The following is a 27345-nucleotide window of genomic DNA, read 5'->3' as shown; positions in this document are numbered from 1 at the left end:
TAAAGGAGTACCTTTTGCTAAGGAAGAGGAAGATTACTTGTCTTGCAGGCACGCTTAAGTCAACTTGTACAAGATCCTTTCTTTTCATTTAATCTGAAAACCTGTTGCTTTTCCTTACTTCCTTGGATTTTACAAACTCATGTACAAACCTTAACTCCTCTCTTTCCCCACTAAATTCAAAAATCTCTGCTTTCCTCTCCCTCCACTCTTCCACCCCACCTCCCAAGTCCTCTTCTGCCCTCCCCACCACGAACCAATCAGCTCCAATCCTTCCTGTCTCAGATCCACGAAACACATTTCTCCACCCATCCCCTGTCCCAACTTTGCAATTACTTGAGAAAGAAACCTTCCTGCATTTTCAAACCTTCTTGCATTCCTTGGCAACATTTCATCTATGCCCTGGTCTTGAGATTATCTCCAAGGATCTGTTCCCTTGTAGATATTTACATCTACTAGGCAGCTCGTCCAAGAACACTGCTCTTTGTTTTCATCACTCACTCATCTTTGCCATATGTTGTCTTTTGGCATTAAAGAGCACCAAAAAGAGCTCTTGTGAAGTCAGAAAGAGGACATGTTAAGGCTTTGTGTTGATGTCACACTTGTTTCTGTCTCTTACGCGAAACTTTCTTGTCTTCTCCTGCATGCTTCTGCTTTACAGGCCTTTTAGCAGATCCTGTAAGAGAACACCTTGTCAGAGCACGGGCTTCCTGCCGTTAACAGTATCTCTCTCTTTTTTACAGCCCACCCACATCCCCACACTCTTAACACTTTCCCATTTCCTTTTCTCTGCAGCGTTGTTCAGTCTAGATCTAATAGTTATTGTTATGAGAAAGAGAGAGAAAGCAAGAGAGAGAGAGAGAATATTGATTTAGAAGTAACAAGACTACATTTTTAAAAAGACATCTGACTCACAGGCACATTGTGGGGAAGTAGCTTGAGAGACATTTTTGCATTGTAGATACTGCTCTGCTTGCTAAGCCACACGGCAAAGGGGAGGGGAGATAACCACACCAAAGGTGGAAATTCACCTGTGAAGGTGTTTCCATAACTGGAGAGATAAGACATTGTTCTATGACATTCTGATGAACTCTCAGCATAAGCTGCTCCAGAGCCAATTGCCCATTCTGTGACTGACATAAAGCTGACTACAATCGGACATATTTTTTTTTCCCTGAAAGAAGGAAGAGGCTGTTCTTCATTTATTCAACTTGCCTGTCAATTCTGCCAGGCCATCCGTTTCTGAGTGGTTCAGTTTCACTCCAAAATGTTCTGGAGAATACCCTGATGTCTTCTCTCGACTGGGGAGCTGCCTGGGACTTAAAGAGGCTGTGAGGAGGAGTTGTGCAAGACCCCTCGTGCAATACCTACTACTCGATATGGCATTCCCATTTCAGCCAGAAGCAGCTTGACAGAACCTGAAGTGCCCGGCAAGAACAGCCCATTAGTTTCCCCCTTTGCAGAGTCCACTTGCTAGCTTTGGGGAATAAAATGGATTGCTGATCTTTCAGGAAGGCAGGCTCCTAAACCCATCAACGAGATCCTACTCTCCCTTCCAAAAGGGCTGCTAGTTCTGTCACTTTGGACACTAGGAGGCCGCTGAAAATGGCACAGAAACGGACGAGATTTCTGCTGACTTCACGATGGTGATGACGCTGGTGGCGGCCACTTTGGTCGGAGTGATGGGCCCCCGGGCGACGGTGCGGGCAAAGGTCTGCAGCGCCTCGTACTTGGAGCGCAGGGCGTCCAGCTCTAGCTTCATGCTGCTGTTTTCCCGGGCAAGCTTCTCCACCTCCTGCTGCAGCTCCACCCGCTGCCTCTCCAGCTCCTCCTTCTGCGTCACACGCTTGATGCGGCAGCTGGCGGCGTAGCCCCGGTTCTTAAGCGTGCGCCGCCGCTGCTTCAGGCGGATGACCTCCTCTTTTGTGAGACCTCTCAAGTGCTGGTTCAGCTCCCGCACAGACATCGACACGAGTTCATCGTCACTGAGCACCGGGGCGTTCTCTCCCGACTCCTCCTTGACCTGCAGACACCAGTGTCACAAAGGCAACTTATGGATCATAGAATAGGAAGGGACCACAAGGGCCATCTAGCTCAACCCCCTAATGTGGAGGAATCTGTTGCCCAACATGGGGCTCGAACCCACGACCCTGAGGTTAAGAGTCTTGTGCTCTACCGACTGAGTTATCCCAGGTCTAACCATCGCTCAGCCTTGCTATCCTGTATGCCTTGGTAACTTCCTGATTATTTGCTATCATAGCTGGAACTTCCCTTGAAGGCTGTCCAATTAGTTCCAAATACTGCTGCCCCTCTTCTGACCAAGATGAGCTGACAAAACCGTATTATATTTGTTCAGCAACTGCACTGGCTTCCAGTAGGTCTCTGGGCTAAAATCAAGGTGTGGGCTTTGACTTCTATAAGTCTAAACTGTTTGGGTCCAAAGTATCTCAGGGAATGCCTTCTCCTGTGCGAAGATATACGAGAGCAGGAAGGAGGCACGTTGGGTTTTAGTGGTCAATCTCTGGGTTATTTGCAGCAGATCAGCAAAGGTTCCTGGCCCCAAACAGCGAGTAAAATGGCAAGAAAAGCAACATTCTCTGTCACTGCTTTCCTTATGCTAATCACTTAATTTCTTGGCCTCAGTTTTCCTCACGTGTAATGATTGGAATAGTAATTGGCTGCCTCTGACCACTTCTTTGTGAATCTCTACTAGCCAGTTTCAGAGTTCTGCGTCAGAATTCCTCATCTGCAGGAACTCAGATGGAGAATTCTACTTGAAATCTGCAGATGATCCAGTGAGTGGCACTTGGTGCAGAGTAGTTTCTACCCAAGTCAACATTTACACCTGACTCTTCCCTCTGAGTCCAAAGCATCATTCACAAGAATCATTCATCATTTATAAAAAAAAAACCTGAACCAACATGGTTAAAAGTTATGGTAATGTACTACTTTTTTAAAAAAGTATTATTTCACAACAATTAGCAGTATAATTCAGTTTTTATAATTCAGATATGTGGCAGTAACTTTTCTGTTTCTGCTGCTGTGATAAAGTTAGTGCTTTTAAAAATACCTGACCAGTATTTGATCTGCTTAACTGACCAAATCCTTTCCCCCTCTCACAGAATCATAGGGTTGAAAGGGACCCCAAAAGACACCTAGTCTAACCCCCTGCAATGCAGAATCACAGCTAAAGAATCCATAACAGGTGGCCATCCAACCTCTGTTCAAAACCCTTCACCTTCGGAGGGAGTCTGTCCCACTGTTGAACAGCTATTTAAATCTGTCAAATGCTCAACTGCAGTATGTAAATAAATTAATATTGGCTATCTGTTTGCTTCTGGGCCCAATTGACAGTGCTGATGTTAACTTTTAAAAGTTCTAAATGCCTTGGGAGCCAAATATGAACTGAGTCTTCCCACATAGGTTATGATACTCTGCTAAAGCCCTTCTCTAGGTAGCAACAAATGACAGGATCTTCTCAGCAGTGAACCCATCATGCCCCCCCCCGAAGCCCACTTATCACCTATGTTGAGATATATGATAGCCATCTTAAGAGCTATCACATGGAAGAGGGAATATGCTTGTTTTCTCCTGCTCTGGAGGGTAGGACTTGAAGCAATGGTTTCAAGTTATAAGAAAAGAGATTCCGACTAAACTTACTGACAGAAAAACTTTCTGACAGCAAGAACTGTTTGACAGTGGAACAGACTCATATGAGAGGTGCACTCCCCTTCCTTGGAGATTTTTAAGCAGAGGTGGATGGGCAGCTGTCATGGATGCTTTAGCTGAGTTAAGACTAGATGACCCTTGTGTCCCTTCCACTTCTAAGATTCTATGATTCTATACTCAGTCTTATTTTGGGGGCAGCCCCACCCCCCAAAAACCACCCAGGTATTGTGAATTTGATGGATTTTAAAAAAATAAAATGGATTTCCTGTGTAAAGGACCACGTTGATATATTTTAAGAAATGTCAGCGTTTCATGGGCTGAGTGTTCAGCCACTCCAGGTCCCACATTTGGGTTGGACTAATAAAAGTATGCTGCCCTCATAAGGGATTTTGGAATTTTTCCAATGGGCCAATGCTTTTTGCCCACTTCCCACAGCGGCATGAGGACATCCTGCTAGCTGCAGGGCAGGAAGCAGCAGAGTGGCTCCTTCCTTCCTCTCCACAAGCCACGTCAACCTCAGGATGTTGTACCTCAGAAGGGCTTCCCATGTCCCTCTTCCACGAGGAATGGAAAGGGAAATGACTCAGATGATTATGCACGGAAATTCATGGCCATATGAAGACATCCAGGAAATCTGTTACAAGACCTGAGCGTATGAAGCCGTTTAACATGGAATCAGACCGTGAGTCCATCTAGTCTGAGCTGGTTGACAGCAGATCAACTGGGCATCAGGTAGACGTGCTTTCCAGCCCACTAACCAAAATCCTTTTTAACTAGAGATGCAGGGGGTTGAATATGGAAACCTGTGCCTTGCAAAGATGCACCCTACCACCACACTATGGTCCCCAGCCTGTGAGTGTGGCATGAATTTTCCTGAAAGATTCCATGAAGTGCGTAAAACTTCACTTCAGCTCAGGTCTGGATACAGAATACAGTGGTGCCCCGCAAGACGAATGCCTCGCAAGACGGAAAACTCGCTAGACGAAAGAGTTTTCCGGTTTGGAGGTGCTTCGCAAAACGAATCTCCTATGGGCTTGCTTCGCAAGACGAAAATGTCTTGCGAGTTCCTGCGGGTTTTTTTCCCTTCCCCCCCTTTTTCTAAGCCGCTTATCAGCTGATCCGATAAGCCGCTAAAAGCCGCTAATAGCGCTAATCCGTCAATGGGCTTGCTTCGCAAGACGAAAAAACCGCTAGACGAAGAGAATCACAGAACGGATTCTTTTTGTCTTGCGAGGCACCACTGTATTGTCCTCGTCTCCAGCAAGTTAGACATAGGTATCTTTAGTTTCTCTTTTAAAAGTGATGAAGAAAAACTCTCTTCTGAAGGAAAGCTGTATCGCTGCGTTATCAGCAGGCAAAAGAATTTGGCACTGAACAATGTATTTTAAAGAATTACCACTGGGGAAGGTGGTAATTTAGAACAGGGAACCTGTGACGCCCCACAGGATGGAATTTAGCTCACATCAGTGCCAGGCAGCATAGCCCAATGGTCAGGCACTCTGGAAGTTGCAGTCCAACAATACCTGGAGGTCTACAGGTTCCCCGCTTGTGATTTAGGAGATCTGCCACCATGAAAACGATTTTCATACAGAGCACGCACACAATTTTTTTTAAAAAAAATAAAAGCCTTGTGTCCCGCATTCTGTTTAACAAATGCTAGCCAGATGCCTCTGAAACAGCCTTCCCCAACCTAGTGATCTCCAGATGTTTTGGATTACAGTTCCTCCAACAAGCACAGACAATGGTGTGTTGCAACCCAGATGGGAGTTGCAACCTGGAATGCAAGGATGGCACTAAGTTAGGGAAGGCTGCTCTGGGAGTTCACAAGCAAGGTATGAAGACAATGGGCACCTGCAGCATCTGGCACACAGAGGTATATTGCCTCTGGCCATGGAGGTTCCAGGAACATGTCTCAGTTTTCCTTAAAAAGCCATCTATGCTTTATATCAGAATGGGGTGGGGGGAGCGCCTGTGGTCCTCCGGATGTTGCTGGACTACAACTCCCAGCATCCCTGACCATTTGCCATCCTGGCTGGGGCTGATGATAGCTAGAGTCCAGCAACACCTGCAGGGTTGCAAGTTCCACTTCCCCATTTTATGCCACTTTACTTACCTTTAATGTTTTGTTTGGTTTTGGATTAGTCGTCATAACCTGGGTACGGTCACCTGGACAGAACTGCTCAGAAATTGCAACTAGATGGGAAGAGAAAAGGGGGGGGGGGAGAGAGAGAGAGAGGCAACAGGTTTAGAGAAAGGAAACAGACCCAGAAAAGACATTTTAAATGGGACATTTCCCCCACCACATTCATATGCTGCATTTCGATTCAGAGAACGTCACATATCTTTTATATGTCAAATCTATTTAAGGCAATGCTCCTCCATTATTTTTTGAACTTTTTCCCTTGTCTTTCTGCTCATTTCCGGAACCACGTAAGCCAGCTCGCCAACCACTGAGCCCACAAGAGAGCATACGGATATACAGGCTCCTAAGGTATGTGTGCCACCAAAAGACCGGGGCCAATTATCCAACAGTGGTATTAGAACAGGCATCAATTCAAGGAGACCTTATTCAAGACCTCATCCTAGAACCACTTGTGGGGAAACATCATTAGGAGAATGCTGTGCTCTTCCTGGGCTTCCCAATTCGGGCTGGGGTGGATGGGCATTGTAGATGTGTCAGGCTCAGATCCTGCTGTATCAAGAGAAGTGCTAGGCAAAGGGGGGTGGTACACAATCAGCGGTGAAAACAGAATCCCCTAGTTGCTCAGTTTCATTCAGGAGATCTTTAAAGGCCAGAAAGCACCTCCTGATCTGTTGTGGCTTATCGGTATGGCTGGCTTCCCTGTCACTTTTCTCAACACCAGAATGAGTGGGGAAGGGGATGGCACAGGCTCAATCTCTGCCTGATGCCCCCCCCCCCGCTTGTAAGTTTAAAACCCTCTGTAGTCTTGCGTCATTCCATAGCAAACACAAACTTAGTCTCATTGATCTGCACTGCCTTCTGTTAGGGGACAATCAGTTTGGGGCTGGGGAAGCTCTTTCTTCTGTACCACTCCTGGAACTTTGTACTTACTCCCTCTGTTGCCCCACAACCCCAACGTGAAATGAAAACTGCTGCCTTAAAGAGAATAAATGAACAAAACTAGCCTTTTTACAATATAAGACGCAGGATGTGGGGAGGGAGAACTGAAGCAACATCATGCCCTACCCTGGCCATCAGTAGCCATTTCTGCTAGTTGGGGCATTGAGTGGAGCTACTAGAACTTCTAACTCTCAGGTTGTCCCTGATTTCCTCCTCCCTCCCAATCCATTTTCCTTATGTGAAGTGTCTTTTTAGATTACTAAAAAAATAAACTAAAATATTAAAACCAATCCCTGCCCTCAGGTCTGCAATCTGTAAGTCACGCTGGGGAACTTTTCCTCAATTGAAGAGCAGGATACAAATTATTTAAATAAATTGGATAGACAGGTCTATGATTTCAGTCTCACCTATGTTATTACAGGCAAAGACAGGGATTCCCCATTCTCAGTGATCCTATCAGACATCACAGGCATGCAACCAGAGCTCATTTAAAGAAAGAAGCAGCAATGATTATACAGGGTGAGTCCTTTAATAGAGGCCCCGTGGATACAGAGTACACGTTCCATGGGGCCTCTTTTAAAAGACTCACTCTGTATGCGTGTCTAAGAACTTGCATACAGACCCCTGGGTATGTAACACTGGACCTTCCTTGTTGAATAGGCATTCTCTGTGTGTTCATGTTAGGCATGAGAGCCCAACACAGAGCTAGTTGCCAGCATTCACTAGACAAAGAAAGTATCAATATCTCAGATTGTACATATATAGGAACATAGGAAGCTACCTTCTGTCTAGCTCAGTATTGTCTACACTGACAGGCAGCAGCTGTCCAGAGTTTCAGACAGGAGACATTCCTTGCCTTATCTGGAGATGCTGGGGACTGGACCTGGGACCTTTCGCACGCGCTTCAGCGCTGAGCTATGACCCTTCCCTATTAGAAAACCACTTTATACAGACTCAGGGCCACTGGTCCACATAGCCTAGTGTTGTCTGTCCTAATGGGCAGCAGCTCTCCAATGCTCCCACCTTTTCTAGTCTTGCAACCACAAATCATTTTAGGTACAGTGCCAGGGTTGGATCCGAGTTCCTCTTCCTGCCTGAAAAAGATGCGCTCTGCCACTAAGGTGCTTTGTGCCTGAAGGCATGAAACCCAAACAAAATCTGGGGTGATGTTTTTGGCTATTAGGCTAGGGAAGGATTGTGGAATAACAAACCAGAACACCCGATAGGACCGAACACAACAGCGGCTTAATCCACACTCAGAAAGAAATCAGAGTGGCAAGATGGGAGAAGATGAGAAAGCAGCCTGAGTTAGACATCATTTCTGTCCAGGATTTTCATGTAATTACCAAGTTATTGAGGTAGGGAAGAGCTCCTCCATCCCTACCTCCCGTCTCCCACACCACTGTGTCCACAGGCCTACAAAGACTTTAGACCCAATTTTTATCAATTTGCTTATCCTGGATTCCAGCATTTCATGATGCCAATCTGATTCTCTCTCCCCCCCCCCCCGGTTTAAGTGAAGGGGTTTCTAAATTTGGAACAGTTCCTTATCTGTTTGTCTGGGCGCCGTTTGTTCAGTAAAGCTAACCTTTTCTTCCCCAATCTCAACAGCTCTAGCCGATTGCTATTTTCTCTGTACAGTTTTTGAAAAACCATGCAATAGTATCTTGGAAATCTGCACAAATTTATTACAGTCACAGAATCAGGGTTAGCAGATAGCAGAAACAGGGAATATGTTTTTTCCCCCAATTAAAAAAAACAACACACACACGCACAAACTTTTACTTAAGACACCCCACCACCCCACACGAAGGTCACCTAAGAGCTAAGGGATGATAACCTCTGGCCTTAGTCCCCACCCTGCTAAAGATTTCAACAGTGCAAGTAGAAAAGTGAACAAACCTCTGCCCACCACCACCTGTAAGCCTCCCAAATCTCAAGGCAGACAAACAAACCACACAGGAAAAAAATCACAAGACGACAAGACAAGGATGGTGGAACAGGTTGCAAAAGAGAAAGAGAAAAATGCAACGTTCTCCTCACTTTGTGGGGTTCTCTCGCCCTAAGGCTGAGGGAGGGGGTGCCCTTCTGATCTTCCCCGCTGTGTGGAAATGTGGCACACAGCAGCGACGCCTCCTCCCCACTCGCCCTGAGGACGGCTGCCCTTCACTCTCACCTCAGGTACACTTTGCAAACTACACCCCTTCAATCAGCGCAGGAGAGGCAGTCTGCCTGTCTAGACCTCGGCGGCAGAGCCTCCACCTGCATCGCGCAGCACAGATGGATGACACAGTTGGAGCGCCTGTAGGAGAAGGGGGAGAGGGCAATGCAGCTGTGACATCACAGCAGCTTCCTTCTCCCCTGCCAGCCTGGGCCGGGGGAGCGGAGGGTCTGGGCGCTCAGGGCCGTCGCGCCTAGCAAGCACAGGCGGCTTTCAGAAGCTGCAGCACCGGGCGTAAGGAACCTTAGAAGACAGTCTGGACCAGGTTCTCCCTTCTCCCCTACAAGCTCCCTTCCAGAGAAGGAAAACTTGTCTCCATCCACCTCTACATCGTGTCACACGTTCTAATCATTCATTTTTTTTTAAAAAAAGGATACTCAGCCAAAGCATCCCAAGCATGATTCCCTTCCGATAGTTGCCATGGTGACCTTGGGAAAGTAGCCAACCCCGAGACGGTAACCATGGAAACAAGAGAAGCCCAAAAGCAAATCATGACTTTGGGTCATCTCTGTGCAAAGACGCTGGGAGGACAAAGGGAGAGTCAACAAACTCAATTCGTTTCAGGACACTCTTTCCCGCCCCCCTAGAGAAAGTGAAAGGGGGAAGTCCAGCAGGCTGAATGGAGGAATTTGAGCAGGGGCGGGGCAGGGCGGGGGGGGGGGGCGGCGGTCTGGCTCAGCCACAAATGCTTCTCCCTTCACTTGTGGTGATCAACACAGTTCAGCTTCACGTGACATGCGCGCAAAATTGAAAACGAGAGAAGGGATTGCTGCTGTGGAAATGAAAACATTCCCTTTCAGGGGCCCTGCACTTCTTGGGGACATAGCGGATTTGCACCAAGTCAGATCACTGTGTCCGTCTAGCTCTGCACTCTTGGCCCTGACTGGCAGCAGCTCTCCAGGGTTTCAGGTGGGGGTCTCTGCCAGCCCTGCCTGGAGATGCCAGGAACTGAACCTGCAAAGCAGGTGCTCAGCGATGGCCTAGCCTCTCTCCTCCAAAAACTCCCACTGAACTACGGCCATGCTTCTTTAAAGAAACAGACGTGGAATAGTGTGATACAGAAGTTCCCAAAATGGTCCACTGACTACCAGTGATCCGTAAGCTTTATTCAGCTGATCCACTGCATGTCTGCAAAAATGCAGTTTAAAATCACACGTCATCTAGCACAGTGCATTACAATTACCACAGCAGGCAGAAAAATCATTAAGTGGTCCATCAAAACCCTCAGCAATTTCCAAGTAGTCCATACAGGGAAAAGTTTGGAAGTCGCTGGTGTAATACAATAAAGGAAAGTACCTCTGAGTAGATACAGAGTGCCTTCCCCTCACTGCTAAGCAACCACACCTTGCAGTTAAAACAGGGAGGCATCATTTGAGAGTCTGGACACCTGTTAGAAACAAAGCACAGCTCCCAGTAATCCTGGGTAGAAGTGTGAGAATGTAGCCCAAATATTTTAAAACTCTGAAAGTCTGTAGGTGCTTACAGAGGCTCTTCCGTGTCGCTGGTCAACTCTGTGCTGATACATTGAATGTGACCGTATTTGCCAATCCCTGTAGGAACTGGAAAGACGAACAGGACTGACGAAACTAGTAGGCGATGATACAGATCCATTACTAAGGTAGCCAAGGTGTGGGAGGCAAATGAGGACAGAATGAAGAAGATGCAAGGAAAGGGAAGGACTCAACAGGCTGAGGAATTGTGGGATATATTTTAGGAAGTGGAGGGAACTGTTATTTCTACAGCAGCATCAATATAACTCAAGCACCGAGTGCAGTAGCAGTGTCCTAAGCTTGATGTGAGCCAGGGCTGCCGAGGTACCTAGAATTCATTTCTTCTTAGAATGAGAAGCAGGGGGCAAAGGCAAGGACTGCCTAACAAAAGCGGGTACTGAAGGGCAAGAGACTCAGAGGATCCCACACACAGGGAGGCTGCAAAGGGGTTCTAGGCCTCAGGATCTCCCAGAGAGAAAAGCAGGAGGCTTTGGAGGGCAGCTGAGAGCGGTTAAAAGCCAGAGGAGCGAAAATCACAGGCAAGCCACATAACGGGAAATGAGAAAAGGTGGGGCGAGGCGGTAGAGAGCTTTGCAGAGAGCTGGAGAGGAGCCCAGCAGCGTTACCTTGGATTTGCAGAGCCCTTCCCAAGCCCTTGCTCATTTCTGTGCAGCTCTCCTCTCCCGCCCTCATGTTTGGACTTTGCCGTGCACCATGGAAGCCTCCTTGCCGCTGCCCCGGGCACCTCCCGTGTGGAAGGCAGGTTGTGCAGGCAGGAGAGGCATGAAGGCAGGAACTCCGCAGGGTCTCTCTTTTTCCTCCCGCCAAAGGTTTTCGGTGAGAAAGTCAAGGAAGCAGAGCGGGGATGTGGCGGGAACAAAACAAGCTCAGTTCCCTTCCCTGTGTATGTACACATACACACACACAGCATGCCTTAGGCCATGCATCCCTTTGGTGCCATAGCTATGCAATGAGTCACCAGCTGTTTACAGAGTGGGAGAAAGCTCACATTCCCACAGAACCAGAAACACTTCCTCCTCCTCCTCCCTGCCTCCCCACCCCAACCCCTATAAGGAGAGGCATACACTGGAGCCTTCCTGTACTTGGCAGGGCTCTACCAGAAAAGGGAAGCAGAAAAAAAAGTGAGAGAAAGGGAGGGAGGGAGGGAGAGAAGGCCACATCCCACTAGCAGACACAAAAAGGCTTTTGATCCTGGACCTGGAAATATTCAAAGCACTTCTTCCCTCCCTTCTGCCAGCTGATGGGAAGGCTAACCCGAAGCATGCTCAGAGATGGGAGGAAGGCGCAGGACTGGGAAAGTCCAAGGGCTGAGTGTTGCTGCTCTTCCATCTGCCCACCCAACCAGCTGCTATTTTTGAGAATGCCCTTCGACTTCCTCCCGCCTTCAGGTCACCTGCTGCATCTTTATGTCTCCTGCTTTTGCTGCTGCACCAGAATCTCACATTTGGTATGTATGTGTGCATGGATGGATGGATTGCATGAGGCAGCAGCAGGGATGTGCAGCACTTTGGTTGCATCTCTACAGGGCGGAAATAAGAACCTAAGAAGAGCCTGATGAATCAGGCCAATGGCCTACCTAGTCCAGCATCTCACAGTGGCCAAACGATGCCTTTGGGAAACCCTCAGCAGAACCACAACCACAAGAGCCGTCTCCCCTCCTGCAGTTTCCAGCAACTGGTATTGCAAAGCACTGCTGCCTCTGACTGTGGAGGCAGAACAGAGTCACCATGGAGAGCAGCCATTGATAGCCTTCTCCACGAATTTGAAGCCATCTAAGTTGGTGGCCCTCACCGTCTCCTGCAGGAGTGAGTTTTATAGTTTTAACAATGTGCTGGCTGAAAGACTTAAAACTCTCCCAGATCTTCCAACATTCAGCTTCACTGGATGTCTATGATTTCTACTGTTATGAGAACGGGAGAAAAACTTCTATCTATCTATCTATTATCTATCATCTATCTATCTATCTATCTATCTATCTATCTATCTATCTATCATCTATCTATCTATCTATCTATCTATCTATCATCTATCTATCTATCTATCATCTATCTATCTATCATCTATCTATCTAATTTTATTAACTTCTGGGGGAGATGGGAATCTCAGACCTATCTCTCCCAATTGCATTATACTAAATCTCTCCAAATTGCTCATTTTCATTTCCCCACACTGTCATTCACACTATGGAAAATCCTGACTAGCTGTAGCCCCCAAACACTTTCCGCCCATTAGTACCCACTATAGAAACATCTAATGATCATCACTGACCACCAAGAGCACAACAGTAAACTGTTATGAATTCCGATAGTCCTTAATATGTGACATTATTCCACATTGCTCATTATGTTCTCAGAACATCCTCTACAAAGCTAAGCCAAGAGACAGCAACTTATCACAGACGATTCAGGACTCTTAATGGCTGTGTGGAAATTTGAACCCGGCTCTCCCACATCCATGCTCAACGCTACGAATTTCCACTTAGCAAGTGTAACTATTGCAAGTCATTACAGTCATGATTGGCCATGAAAACCAAGAGGAGTCAACCAAATGTGACAGCATGCCATGAGCTTTATAACTGCTGTCAAAAGTAAATGGTCAAACAAATACAGCATTGCAAGCCTGGAAACATCCAGGATACTTCCCCTAACCCAGGGGTCTGCAACCTTTAAGACAAAAAGAGCCACTTGGACCCGTTTCCGAATAAAAAACAACAACTGGGAGCCGCAAAACCATTGCGACATTTAAAACAAATATATCTCCGGAGCCACGATCTGACAGCGGGCGGGAAGGTGACGTCAGGACGGTGCGTGACTAACGCACGCACCGCCTCCATGCGACGTCACAGCCAGTACAGCGCCCGCCACAGTGAGGAGTATCGGGGCGCACAATGCGCCTCATCCCCTCGCTAGTATCCGCCCCGGAGTCGCAGCAAAGATGTAAAAGAGCCACATGCGGCTCCGGAGCTGCGGGTTGCAGACCCCTGCCCTAACCCCACTGTCTTGCTCCTCAACCTGATCAAAAGCCGTCATCAGGGATGTAAAGAGAGAGAGAGAGAGAGAGAGAGAGAGAGAGAGAGAGAGAGAGAGAGAGAGCTGTGCACTTCTCTCTGCTACTCTCAACAACCAGGGACCTGCTCCTGGCCACCATATTGACAGACATGTTTGAGGAAAATAGAATGGTCACTATAAGCACACCAGAAAAAGCAAAACATGCTAAAATAGTTACCTGCAGTGGGTAATTTATTATTATTTTTTAAGCTGCAGGCAAGCAGTATTGCAGAAATGCTTCTGGTGCTTTGGGACTGGAGAGCAGAAGATAAGCACAACTCCGACTTCTGCTATCAGGCCAAGGAACCCAGGGCCACTGGGAAGCTTCCTCCCAGGAAGAATATTAAGGCAATGGGGAGACCAACCTGGCCCCAGCCTGCCTGAGTAGACATGCCGTTCCAGCTGCTGGATGCCCCAGGGAGCGCAGAAGCAAGCAAGGGCCACTCTGGAGTCTGGTCCCCTCCAGTGGCTGAGGGACTAAGAGCCACCCATTGCTATTCAGGAAACACCACCAACAAAGGAAGAACAACCTGGCCCCAGGTAGGTGTAAGTGCTCTCCAAGAGCTCACTTTGAAAAGCTCCTCTCCCTCCAGCCCCTTTCCTTGGTGCCTCCTGCTCTTTTAGGCTAGCCACTTTGGAAGACAGCAATTATCTAAAAAGCGGGATAAGAAATATAGTAAATAAATGAGATAATGCTGGATAATTCCAGGGCAGCTGGGCAGGAAGGAGGCTGGAAAAATTAAAATGTGCCATGGTGTTTCAGAGGCTCATTCCAGCACATGAAAAGCTGGTGCTGCTTATAAGCACCAATAAATCATTTTGGCCATCCAGTTCTCTCTCCTAGCGGAAGCCAGCTTTTTATCAACAAGTCAACCTGCATGTGTGGTCTGAACGAGGCTGCTGGAGCCACGAACGCCAACTGTTCTCTTCTCCAGTGCAATTATTGCCTCAGCCTGCACGGGTAACTCACTCAAGATTGCCAAGGTACATTCCCTTGCCTGTGAGTAAGGATGAAAAAACTCCTTCAGGCTGCCTTCATTTATTTATTTTATTGTGTTTATTACATTTATATACCACCTTTATATTCCAAGGATCTCAAGGTGGTGCACACGATTCTCCTCCTCCCCATTTCATCCTCACAAGAACCCTGTGAAGTAGGTTAGGGTAAAAAGATGGTGACTGGCCCAAGGTCACCCAGTGAACTTCATGGCTTAGAGGGGATTCAAACCCTGCTCTCCCAGGTAGTAGTTCAACATTCTAACCATTACGCCACATTGGCTCGTCTCAGCTTCTGGTGTTCCTTAGGCTTATACAGGAAAATGCTCCCCTGTTCTATCAATCCATACTTAAAACAGGTTCTCAAGATCCTGCCTAGGGTGGCTAACTTTTTTTTTTTTTAAATATGACTCCAGGAAGCAGCCAGAGAAATTTATTAAGTTATTATTATCAAAATAATGTATATACCATCTTTCATTTTGAGAAGAAAAATCAAGGCAGTTTGCAAACAAGTAAAAGCCAACAGCAAAATCACAAGTAAAAGCCAACAGCAAAAAAAAATTATAAAAATATAGCTACCCATAATCAAAATACACAGTATAAAATTTCATCGACAACATTAAAAATGCATAATTAAAATGTATAATGAACAAGTCCATTAAATGGCATAACAGTTACAACATCAATTAGAACAGGTAAACTCCTCAATTTTCAAAAGTGGCAAGCATTCACCAACAGAGTCCCTATTCAGCCTATTGGTCCTCATAAATCCAAGGACTGGTACAGCTTCTGCACAGCCTCTCCTGACTCAGAGGTAACAGAGAAATGTCCTGATGATTACTCCAAATGGCTTCATACAGATGTTAAAATAGCACCTTGTGGCACCCCACAGCAAAGCTGCCAGGATGCAGACACATCTTTTACACACTTACCTGGAAGTAAATCCCACTGAAGCCAATGCGACTTACTTCCGTGTAGACAAAAGATCATGATTTAGTCATTATTCTTTCTTTTATCTACATTTCTATGATTCTATGGAAACTTAAGATAGTTATCCCTAATGTTTTTTATTTTACTTTTTATAAAATATCCCAAACTTCAGTATTTTTCTTTAAATGAACACATTAACCAAAGTCCAACAAAAGGAATCACAGGGGCCAGTAAACACTAAGCATGGAGCGTTGCTTGCAGGGAGATGCTTCCACTCTATCCTTCACAATTTTTTTCTCCTGCTCCATCAATCCTCACTCATACACGGTCAGCCCATTACCCACAACAACATAGCAAGGGTGGACATTGGCAATTATCAGAATCATACAGACGGTGAGCATATGCAAAGATTTGCCTTGAACTGCTGGTGGTGGTGGGAAGGAGAGAAAAAAGGGAAACAGGTGAGTCACAGTGTTTACATAGCAGGGAGAATTCACCCAGCTGGCCAGGTTCCTGTTTCCCTAGTGATCAGAACCAGCAGCGAAAAACGGGCAGGAGCAAAGCAGGAGGCTGAGAGAGGCTTCTGCCAAACCACGGCTCTCTGGAAGAAGGCTGGATGGGGATCAGAGAGTCTTCTGTGGTCTGGGAAACAGATGCTGCAGATAGTCTTTGGTTACAAGGGAAACAAATGTAGAGGGAGAGGCATGTCTGTGCTTTGGACAACACAGATTGGCAAAGATCTATGGAAGAGACCTATCAATGGACAGGGATAATGGCAGTGTAATCCACCTGAATATATGAAGCTGCCTTAGACCAGGTCAGGCCATTGATTCGTCAAGCCCACTGGTATTCACACCAGCCTTTGCAAAGCAGGTGCACTTTAATTATTTTGGACTACAGGTCCCATCATCCAGCATATTGGCTGGAGCAGGTGGATCAAAATATCTGGAGGCAGCCAGATTGGGGAAGACTGGTCTACTCCAACTGAAAGTGGCCCTCCAGGACCTCCAGCATAGGTATTTCCCATCATCTGCTACTAGAGGTCCTTTTAATGGGAGATGCCATTAATCGGGGACCTTTTGCATTCAAAGCACATGTTCTGCTTTTTCAAAAAGGTTGTAACCCTCATTTGCCTGTTTTGCGCAGGCGTCTCCAAATTTGAAGCCCAGGTCCTTGCACACCCAAAGCAAGAATTATGCTCCTAAAACTCAACACTTAAGTATTGGCGCTTAGTGTATTCTAGAGAACCCTGGGGTTCCTCAGAAGCTTGTTGGGCATACCTCAGTGAGATCAATAATGGTGAGCTGATTTCCTGAACGAGCATTATGCTCACCGCAACACATCTTCTCCTGCAATGCTCAATGACAGGGGAGCATCAAGTGTGGTGGGTTATGAAAGAGCATCCACTGCTCACTCAGGGTAGGGGTTGGGCCCAACCGCAAGTCCATGTAAGTCACTGTGACATCCCCAAAATGTGCTATACTATTATTTGGCTCCTTGGTAGATGATCAGATGTGAAAAGAGAATCCAGTGGGGAAAGGGTCTAAGGCAGGGGTCGGCAACCTAAGGCCCATGGGCCACATGGGGGTCGTTTAACCAGCCCATGGACCCCTGCCGTCTGCTTGGGGACCTCCGCCGCCTGCTTGGTTGACTCCCGTGCGTCACGCTAAACCGGGATGAAACAGAGCGGGGACCGCCTTCTGCGATGCTGGACGGCTTCCCATTGGCTGCAGGAAGCTCCTGCAGCCAATGGGAAGCTGCGTACGCCTCCTCCATGCCGGAAGGAGCGTTTGCACGTTCTCCGGACCACCACAGCATCTGCGGGACCGTGAACCGGCCCAAGCCACAAAAACTTTGCCAACCTCTGGTCTAAGGGAACCTTTTTGAAGGGGAGTTTGTCAATCATACTTCCAAGAGGGGCGGACCAGGCTTTTCAGCTGATGAGTCTGAATCAGTTCACCCACCACCTTGCTCTCCAGGGGGTCCCCAATGGAAAAGGCAGAGGGAATACTGGGGCCACCATATGCGGCTCCAACCCAGAGCACTGCCGCTTTAAAGCCTTTGGAACCTCACTTAACATAGATAGATGCTTGACCACCAAAGAGTTCAGCTGCCTTTCCCCAGGAGCTCTCCAGACGCTGAACAACTGCTGCTCCAGGTTTGATGGTCAGCACCTTGCAGACTCACAGCTCAACAAGAACTGGAGAGTGAGTTCAGGCGGCACAAGACAAGTTATCACTACTGCAAACCTCACTAGCATGAAATACAACACACTAAGTGTTCATTTGAAGATGCTGCAAATATCATCAGCATGTGCTGCCACACAGCATTAATAATGCAGTTTCCTAGCCCTTAATCTTTTATAGCTTCCATAAAGTGGAGGGGGCAGCTGTGGTTTCTTCCACCACCATGAAACTCTCAATACAGCCAAGGCTGCAAAACTGAAAATAATGCAATCTCTAGAACCATTGCTCTTATGAAATACCGCTGCTGCCGAGACCCTTTCTAAGTTAATGATCTGAAGCCACTAAACCATTTCACAAACCCCAGCTCATCTCTTTGCTTTTCTGATGCAATCCGTTCCAAAACAATTTTATCTGTGACAAAGTCCAGATTTCAGCAACCCCCTTTTTCCACTTGCTCATTTGGTCTCTCTGTAGGTACAAAATAGGGTTAATTATCCCTTGCCTACGGCTCTGCTGATACTGTGCACTGCTATTGGGTAACATGGGTGTCCATCATGTTTAGGAAGTGACTGCAAGAAGGAAGGCTTCGCTGCATTACAGCTTGTACACGGAAGGAAGAAAACACAGCAAGCAGGCCAGCAAGTTGCGGGTTTTGCCGGTGCAGAAGCAGCAAGGTAAATGAATTAAATACTAAACCAATCAGGCTGACTGGACTAGTGGTTTGAGCAGGGCTGCAGTGTCAAAACAAGAGGGCCTCAGAATCCCATCCACAAAAAGAGGCACAACTTTCCACCTTAAGAGGATGGAATACTCTATTTTCTGCTTCTTTATCTACTTACAAGAACCTTTTATTATAAAAAGAAGCCAGCAAGGAGATTGAAGGGAATCAGAATCGCGCGTGTGAGAGGCAGCCAAATAATAGAGGTCCTCTACGGCCTGCCCTTGGCGTAAGGATTTTTGCTTGCTTAGCTAATTCCTGATTTGCAAAGGTCTCTTTTCTTAGGACGTTCCCCCTAAGATAGTTTCCCCCTTGCTTAGTTTTGAAAGAAGAGGAACAGCTTTGGAAAACAGGAAGGAGAAAGTCTCGGATTGCTTGAAGTGATTTTGTGTTTGGAAGCATCTCAGTTCTACAACTGGCAAGGGGGAGTTCCTCTAGCGTCTAACGAACTGGCATTGTTAGCACAGGTTGTGCGTTTTTGTGCATGTGCTTCACGCAGTTACCTTGGTCATTCGTGGAGGATATGTCAATCAACAACTATCAGTGGTTATTTCGATCCTCCATGTTCAGAGGCAGCGTGCTCCGAATGTCAGTTGCTAGGGGCAACAGCGGGAGACGGCTGCTGCCTTTGAGCGCTACTTGTGAGCTCTTGAGGTACATCCAAATGAATGCCACGGGAAGCATGATTCTGGCCTAAACAGATGCCTAGTGTGATCCTGCAGGGTTCTGCTTACATGTAAAGTAAAGCATGTGTAGCACCATTTTATAGGTGATGGGGCTGAAGTTGAAAGACTCTTGGCTTGCCAAGATAACCCAATGGGTGCCTTTAGAAACCCTTCCCATCCCTCTTCCAGTGTTAGAAACTCAGATATATAAGCTAGGCGCCGAACAGCGCCTTAAACCAAGGTTACAGTTGCCAAAACAGAATGCCTGGTTGCCATTTTTGGGCCGAATGGCTTGAAAGTTATATTTTTCAATTCAGTGGTACCTCAGGTTACAGACGGTTCAGGTTACAGACTCCACTAACCCAGAAATAGTACCTCGGGTTAAGAACTTTGCATCAGGATGAGAACAGAAATAATGTGCCAGCGTCGCTGCGGCAGCAGGATGCCCCATTAGCTAAAGTAGTACCTCAGGTTAAGAACAGTTTCAGGTAAAGAACCTACCTCCAGAATGAATTAAGTTCTTAACCGAAGGAACCACTGTACGACTTTTTGGTTCCTGAAATTCATTCTGGTTGTGCAGATAAGATGTAATGGATAGAATTCTACAGGTGTGTTGCTAGTGTGTGAAAACAAGTCAAGATCAAATGATCCCCAGGCGTGCACCTCCACATGGTGGAGACGTCAGGCACCATCCTGGCATCTGGCTGAAAGTGGCCGATAGCCAGGTGCAAAATGTGCCTGCTGCTCTTCACAACAGACTTTGGTCTCTTGTCAGGGACTGCTCTCAACCCAGAGGTTGCTTTCCATTTCCCCACCATCTTTCTTAGCGCACAGCCAAGTTTCTAGTCGCAGCAGAGTGCCAGACTTATTGGACACTCTATTATCTAAAGCAGAGACGGAGAACCTGTGGATGTCCACGAACATTAGGAAGGCAACCTGGTCTAAATGAAATATGGTGGAATTCACAGAAAGTTCTCCCTCCCCAAACTTCTACTTCTTTCCAAACTTTTTTTTTAAAAAGAGCATTCTCCCCCCCCCCCACGGCAGTCCATCCTTCCTCTCATACGAGATACTCCGGCCTGTATTCTGGACTCCACATATCCTATTATGATTCTCAAACAGCAGCTCCATTTTTGAAACTTTGAAAAGCATGGAGAGCTCTTATTCCCAAAAAACAAAACAAAAAAGTTGAAGCCCGCTAGGTTTCTGCAAGTCCTTTAGTGGACCTAAAACAACTCTATGCTTAATCGTGTCTACACATGACAAATAATGGTTGCTCTTCTAGCTAGTTCCCTCTCAAAGCCGTAATGGGGATCATAAGCTGAGCTGACCAAAAATTACAATGCCAGCCATGTTTACTTCCCATAGGGATGCTTTCCTTTAGGAGCAAGACACAGGGAAAGGGCTCTTTAATCCCCTTCTCTGCCACAAGAGCAGCAACAGATGCTTTGGTTTTGTTCTCCCCTTATCTTACGCATGTTAATTTATCAGGGTGCATAAGCGAAAGTGAACAAGAGGCAAAAACTCTGGCAAAGGCTATGCTCACACTGGAGAGTGGAGAGCCCTGAGCCTGTGTCTTGGCTTGGGAGAAATCAGCAGAGGAGCCTGCAAGGAGTTCTCAGGTCATTAACTGCCCATCCATTGTCTAACCAGTAAGGAAGCAGTATACTGTACCAATATTAAACCAGTGGGCAAGTTATACTGGCCCTCAATGTGCCAGTATTCACTGAATCCTTTTGATTTGAATCCCATGAGATTTTTGGAAGTCTCCCTGGTGGCCCTGTGAGAACAGATGATTAAGATACACTCCCTAGCTGAGAATTTCAACTATGAGCTGTCATAAGAAGGTATGACCAATTAAAGCAGTCCACAGTAGTTCACAGATTGCAGAGATTAAATGATCTGAAGAAAGCGAAACTCCCTTTTCTTTTGCAATACCGTATTTTTCGCTCTATAGGACGCACTTTTTCCCCTTCAAAAACGCACACACATTTCCCCTTCATTTTTGAAGGGGAAAAAGTGCGTCCTATGGAGGGAAGACGCCATAGCCCCACGACCCTCTCCCGGCTGGAGAGGTGACGCACGGCTATGGCAGGAGCCTCTATAGCCGCGCGTCACCTCTCCAGCCGGGAGAGCGCGCGCAGGGCTAAAGCAGACCCCCGCGACCCTCTCCCGGCTGGAGAGGTGATGCGCGGCTATGGCAGGAGCCTCTATAGCCGCGTGTCACCTCTCCAGCCGGGAGAGGGCGCGGGGCTAAAGCAGCACTCCGCGACCCGCTCTCGGCTGGAGAGGTGATGCGCGGCTATGGTAGGAGCCTCTATAGCCGCACGTCACTTCTCCAGCCAGGAGAGAGCGCGCAGGGCTAAAGAAGCCCCCTGCGACCCTCTCCCGGCTGGAGAGGTGACACATGGCTATGGCAGGAACCTCTATAGCCGCGCGTCACCTCTACAGCCGGGAGAGCGCGTGCGGGGCTAAAGAAGCCATAGCCCCGCGACCCTCTCCCAGCTGGAGAGGTGACGCGTGGCTATGGCAGCAGCCTCTCCACTGCACCTTTCCGCTGCTCCCTGACCTGCTCTTTGGGGCTGGTGGCGGGCTTCCCCCCGCCAGCCCCAAAGAGCAGGTCGAAAGGAACCTGAAGCCTGGAGAGCAAGCTTGTTTTAGAGCGGGAAAACAAGAGGGGGAAAATTCTCCCTCTCTCTGCGCAGCGCCTCCTGCCGTTTCGCTGAAGGGGCGCTGGGCAGAGAGGGGGAGAATTTTTTTTTCTTGTTCTTCCCCCCTCTAAAACAAGGTGCGTCCTATTGTCCGGTGCATCCTATGGTGCGAAAAATACGGTGGATTCCACTGCTGCAGAACCCAGTTCAAGCGACTTCCCCCTACCAGTGTCTGTTGCATGCATCCCACAAACTACCCAAGCCTGCTGTGTATGCCATCAAGACGTATGGAGATTAGTTTTTGCTGAATGGACTCATCTGAAGTTAGCTGGCCAGGATGCATGCATGCTACCACTGAAAGTGCAAAGAGCACAATGACTCAGAGGCACCTCATATCCAGAGTCCCTAAAAGGAGTTAACCTGGCGACTCATTCGGCAAGGCTGAAATTCCTCGAACCCAAAGCCAAACTTCCCCGACCGCAAGCAGAGTACTGGAGCTCATTCTACTCCTAAAGTACAATTACACATTCATCCGTGAAAAACAAAACAACATTTAAACTTACTATAAGAAAGTCCAGAATAGATTTCACACCAACCTACCCACATCGCACAACTGCTCATGCATGTGCAACCTATGCAGCAAGTTGTGAATGTCACAGCTCCTCTGGCACTAAATAAATTCCAATATAACTCCCCCAGCCCTTCACATACTCATCATTCTCAGCCTTCCCATAAGGCAGGTTGGTATGGTTATTCCCCTGACTACTGAAAGTGAGACTGATGAACTGAATTGATTGGAGGGCTGCGGTGAGACATGAAACCAGGAGTTTCCTTGGTTTTAACAATATTAGACTCGGGGGCATCGGGTAGATTCCACTAGTAGCAAACAAGAATATATAAATTCCTGCTCACACACTCATCAAACAGGAAGGTATCCAGAAATGTAACCATGTTAATTTGTTGCAAAAAGAGTGGTTTTGGATTAGCAATATACTCTCAATTTATGCCAGGGTTACAATCCGCGGAGAACAAGTGAAGCCAAAATCGTGTATAGTCAAAACACACTGGGCGCAATGGAGGGTAGGATTGCCAAAGTTTCCCCCCGTATGTGTGTGTATATATATGCCAAGTGCTTAAAGTGAAATGCACTTAAATTGTGAGTTACCTGTACAGTGGTACCTCGGGTTAAGTACTTAATTCGTTCCGGAGGTCCGTTTTTAACCTGAAACTTAACCTGAAACCTGAAGCACCACTTTAGCTAATGGGGCCTCTTGCTGCTGCCACGCCGCCAGAGCACAATTTCTGTTCTCATCCTGAAGCAAAGTTCTTAACCTGAAGAACTATTTCTGGGTTAGCGGAGTCTGTAACCTGAAGCGTATTTAACCCTAGGTACCACTGTAAGGGACGCGGGTGGCGCTGTGGGTAAAAGCCTCAGCGCCTAGGGCTTGCTGATCGAAAGGTCGGCGGTTCGAATCCCCGCGGCGGGGTGCGCTCCCGCTGCTCGGTCCCAGCGCCTGCCAACCTAGCAGTTTGAAAGCACCCCCGGGTGCAAGTAGATAAATAGGGACCGCTTACCAGCGGGAAGGTAAACGGCGTTCCGTGTGCTGCGCTGGCTCGCCAGATGCACTTTGTCACGCTGGCCACGTGACCCGGAAGTGTCTCCGGACAGCGCTGGCCCCCGGCCAATAGAGTGAGATGGGCGCACAAACCCCAGAGTCTGTCAAGACTGGCCCGTTCAGGCAGGGGTACCTTTACCTTTACCTTTACCACTGTAATTGCAGCACAAATGGCACCTGCAACAAAACGTTGCCATGTGATATGCTCCTTCCATCACCCCACCAAAGAGGAAACATAGACTCTGATGGATGGGTCTGGGGTTTACCCCTACTCAGCTGTGATGCGCGCGCACACACACACCCCGTGCATGAACAGTGTCTTTTTGGCTACATAAGCTCAGCTCCAAACATCAGAAATAGAGTAATTTCATAGACCAGAATCCAGTTCATTGTATAAGTTATAAGATTACACGGTGCATATATAAAACATAGCCACACGGGCACATGGCTATGAACAAACTAAGTTTTTGTAAACGGTGGGGCCAAGAGGCCATGAAATGCAAACAGGTGCACCACTGCTTACAAACATGTACCTGTGGATGTTCACAACCTGCCAATAGAGGGGAGACATTTCACATGCCACTAAGTGTTGCACTTTTAAGGTGTCAGGAAATCTAATCTATCTAATGCTTTAGATAGGTAGGTCTGCTCTCACAAGCTTCTACATGCGCACACATATATCACACAGGCATAAAACTAGCTATTTGCTTGAAATAACCTAGGTATCACCTCCATGTGCCCTACAGAGACATCTGTAAGTTGGAAGATAATAGGGTTTCTCCCTTTGCCCCCTTTTATGGTGTCTCTGAACCACAAAATGATTCATGTAAACATGTAGGGGTAGGCAGTGAAAGCGGTATCTGAGCTGGTGTGACATTTGTGGTTTTACCTAAGAGATCAAGAGCATCATTTTATGCAGGCTGTCTATGCAGTTCTACAATGTGGTAGTTGTAGTTAATAAGTATTTTATACAGAATATTGTATGTATGGTATAGCGGTTAGTGTGACAAACTAGGACCAGGTGGGCATAGGTCAGTTCCCCATTAAGCCAGGAAGCTCCCTGATGACCATGGACCATTCTCTATGCCAAAAATATGCATCGGAAGGGGTGTCAAACGTCATCCAGTCCAAGCCCCTGCTGGTGCAGTAAAGTCACTGCTACAGCATCTCTGATAGGTGATCGACCACCCAGCCTCTGTGTAAAATCTTGTAATAGAAAGTCTGCCACATTGCAAGCCATCTATTCAACTATCAAACAGCTTGTGTGGCCAAGAAGTTCATCCACATCCTTTGCTTTGTGATCTGTTTGACAACTTTCCAATATCTTAAGAAGGCTGTCAGATACCTCTTCATAATATCTTCTACTGGCTGAACATTTTATTGTGTTCTTGTTTTGTATTTTGATGTTGTGAACTGCCCTCTGATCTTTGGATGAAGGGCAGTATACAAATATAATTATTATTGTTTTTCTAAACTGCTTTACCCTTTTCCTTACAGGACCTTGTCTCAGTGCCCTTCCCAATTTTTGTCACTCTCCTTTTGACAAGCACCAGGGTTGTTGCAAAATTTGGAGGTTCAGAGCGGGGGGGCAGGCATGGTTGTGTGTATGTTATCCTTAGCTTCTTCAAGTGCAGTTGGGAGACAAATGAAATAGAACATATTATTACAGTGAATAATATAACAAAGATAAAGTCTTGCCTTCTGGCTTCGTGAACTGCTCTGGTGTGTAATAAATACATTTATATAGATACTTTACTGTATGCCAGTTTGAAAAGCAGCAACATTTGGGGAGCATAAAATAGCCTTACAGGCTACAGTGACTATGTGTCCTCCTTCACAGAGGACAGTCCTCTGTATCTGAAGAGTCATGTATTTGAAAGTCTGTCCCATTCAGGTACAATGTAAAGAAGAAATCATAAGAAGGAAGACAAAGGAAAGTATTGAAAGTGCCCATTAACATTAGCAGCTGAGCAGCAGAAAGGTCACCTGGCCACATTGTTCTTCACGACAAAATGTATTTCCATTGAAATTATAGTCATTATTTCAATTTCACGAGGCTTTTAAGAGCTGCTTATTCATTAACTTAGAGCAGTTCAATTTTACAATTTATTTGTATTGGTTGCTGCTGTTTAAGTTTGTTGGTTGAATTTGCTGTATTAGCTTCATAAAAGGTAAAGGGTAAAGGGACCCCTGACAATTAAGTCCAGTCGTGAACAACTCTGGAGTTGCAGCGCTCATCTCACTTTAAAGGCTGAGGTAGCTGGCATTTGTCCACTTCCGCAGCCAGTTTTTTCGGGTCATGTGGCCAGCATGACTAAGCCACTTCTGGAGAAACCAGAGCCGCGCACGGAAACGCCGTTTGCCTTCCCGCCAGAGCGGTACCTATTTATCTACTTGCACTTTGACGTGCTTTCAAACTGCTAGGTTGGCAGGAGCTGGGACTGAACAACGAGAGCTCACCCCGTCATGGGGATTCAAACCACAACCTTTCGATCAGCAAGCCCAAGAGGCACAGTGGTTTAACCCACAGCACCACCCGCATCCCAATTAGCCTTGTAGAATCATATAATTGTAGAGTTGTAAAGGACCACAAAGATCATCTAGTCCAACCCCCCCTGCAAGGAAGGAATCTTTTGCCCAACAAGGGTCTCAAACCCACAACCCTGAGATTAAGAGTCACATGCTCCACTGACTAAGCTAACCCAACTTTAGTATGTGTGCTTTGTTTATTCATCATCATGAATAAACTGTTTAGTTTGTTACTAATCTGCTAGCCCCCAGTGAACATAAACCTATGTTGAAGGGGCAGGATAAAAACGCTACATCATTCTAAGGAGGAGGGGTGAGCTCCCCGTGATGGTTAGTTGCAAAGAAGCAAGTGGGGTGAGAGCCAGGCGGGGTGGTGGGCTGAAGGTGACAAGCAGCGCCCCCCACTACTAATGGACCAGCTTCCCCTCCCAAAATAAAATAATAATAATAATAATTTATTATTTATACCCCGCCCATCTGGCTGTGTTTCCCCAGCCACACTGGGCAGCTTCCAACCATAGGCGCCGACTCCATGGGGCTTGACGGGGCTCGAGCCCCCTCAAAAAAATTTTGGGGGGGGGCTCAGCCCCCCCAATAATCCCGGGCGCCCTTCCAGCAGAGCGCCACCGCCGTCCCCCGCCTCCTCCCCACCTGCTCCTTCGCCAGCCAGCCAGCCAGCCGCGCGCCCTAATGGCGGGGGCTCCTGCCTCGCTGCTTCGCAGCACCACCGCCAATGCCAAGGCACTGCCGGAAATCCCGCGAGAACAGGGGAATCCCGACTGGCCACACCTCCCAGCCAGCCAATCGGCTGGCTGGGGGGCGTGGCTTGCCCTATTTAGGGCCAGAGCCACTTTATTTGCATATTCATGAGCTTATTTATTATTCATGAGCTTTCCCGGGGCCCCCCAATATTTTTTATAAGTCCGCGTCCCTGCTTCCAACACAATATTAAAATACAATAACCTGTTAAACATTAAAGCTTCCCTAAACAGGGCTGCCTTCAGATGCCCTCTAAAAGTCAAACGAACTCTGATCCACACAGGAGCAGGGAAGATGGGAGAGAGAACTTCATACCTACATAGACAGATATGGCGTGGCAGACTTTATTTTGCCACCACGTGCTTGGCTCCAGCAATGACTCAGCAAATTCCTCCCTTTAGCCTCTTCCCTCCCTCTCTCTCTCTCTCTGACCCCTCCCATCTAGGCTCCTCCCCCTCCCTTCCACAAGGCGGCGCATGCGCGAGCCGGCCCAGCGCGCGGCCCAATCCCGGACCTCCCTCCGTCCCCTCAGCGGTCCAACCGAATTCGCCTCCGTTTTCCTTCCCCTCACGAAACAACAAAGCCGCGCCGCCGCCGCCAACCGCCGCTACTCCAGTCAGTCAGTCGCTCGCTTGCCTTACCTTGGACTAGGCGGGCGGGAGGGCGGGAGCGCGCGCGCGCACCCGCGGCTACTCTCCCCCCCCCCTCCTCTTCTACCCGCCGGACAGAGAAGCGTTGAGGCGAAAACTGGCGAAGGGGCCTCGCAAC

The 27345-nt window shown here is 47.5% G+C and overlaps 2 protein-coding genes across 6 annotated transcripts in view; one reads left to right on the top strand and one right to left on the bottom strand.

Moving 5' to 3' along the window:
• Positions 1 to 351: 351 nt before the first annotated feature.
• Positions 352 to 27345, bottom strand: MAFK (MAF bZIP transcription factor K). Of its 5 annotated transcripts, none has more exons than XM_081169771.1 (3): positions 27219 to 27345; positions 5780 to 5859; positions 352 to 2020 (listed from the first exon to the last, which is right to left on the bottom strand). In XM_081169771.1, exons 2-3 carry the CDS (start codon positions 5813 to 5815, stop codon positions 1586 to 1588), a joined length of 471 nt encoding a protein of 156 aa, XP_081025897.1. In that variant the 5' UTR covers positions 5816 to 5859; positions 27219 to 27345; the 3' UTR covers positions 352 to 1585. The 5 variants fall into 5 exon arrangements, with proteins under 5 accessions (XP_081025897.1, XP_081025900.1, XP_081025896.1 ...); XM_081169774.1 differs by lacking the exon at positions 27219 to 27345 and adding an exon at positions 14097 to 14149; XM_081169770.1 differs by lacking the exon at positions 27219 to 27345 and adding an exon at positions 11086 to 11440.
• Positions 27039 to 27345, top strand: part of LOC308573100 (lysosomal alpha-glucosidase-like) — a 31594-nt gene continuing 31287 nt past the window's right edge. The window contains exon 1 of the mRNA XM_081169812.1: positions 27039 to 27196. Within this exon, the coding sequence (XP_081025938.1) occupies positions 27054 to 27196 (143 nt within the window). The 5' untranslated portion in view covers positions 27039 to 27053. The remainder of the gene's footprint in view (positions 27197 to 27345) is intronic.

Source organism: Podarcis bocagei (assembly GCF_964188305.1).
Source record: "Podarcis bocagei genome assembly, chromosome: 14".
Classification (NCBI taxonomy): Eukaryota; Metazoa; Chordata; class Lepidosauria; order Squamata; family Lacertidae; genus Podarcis; species Podarcis bocagei.
Note: the sequence above shows the minus strand (reverse complement) of the source record. Positions and strands in the feature narration are given on the sequence as shown.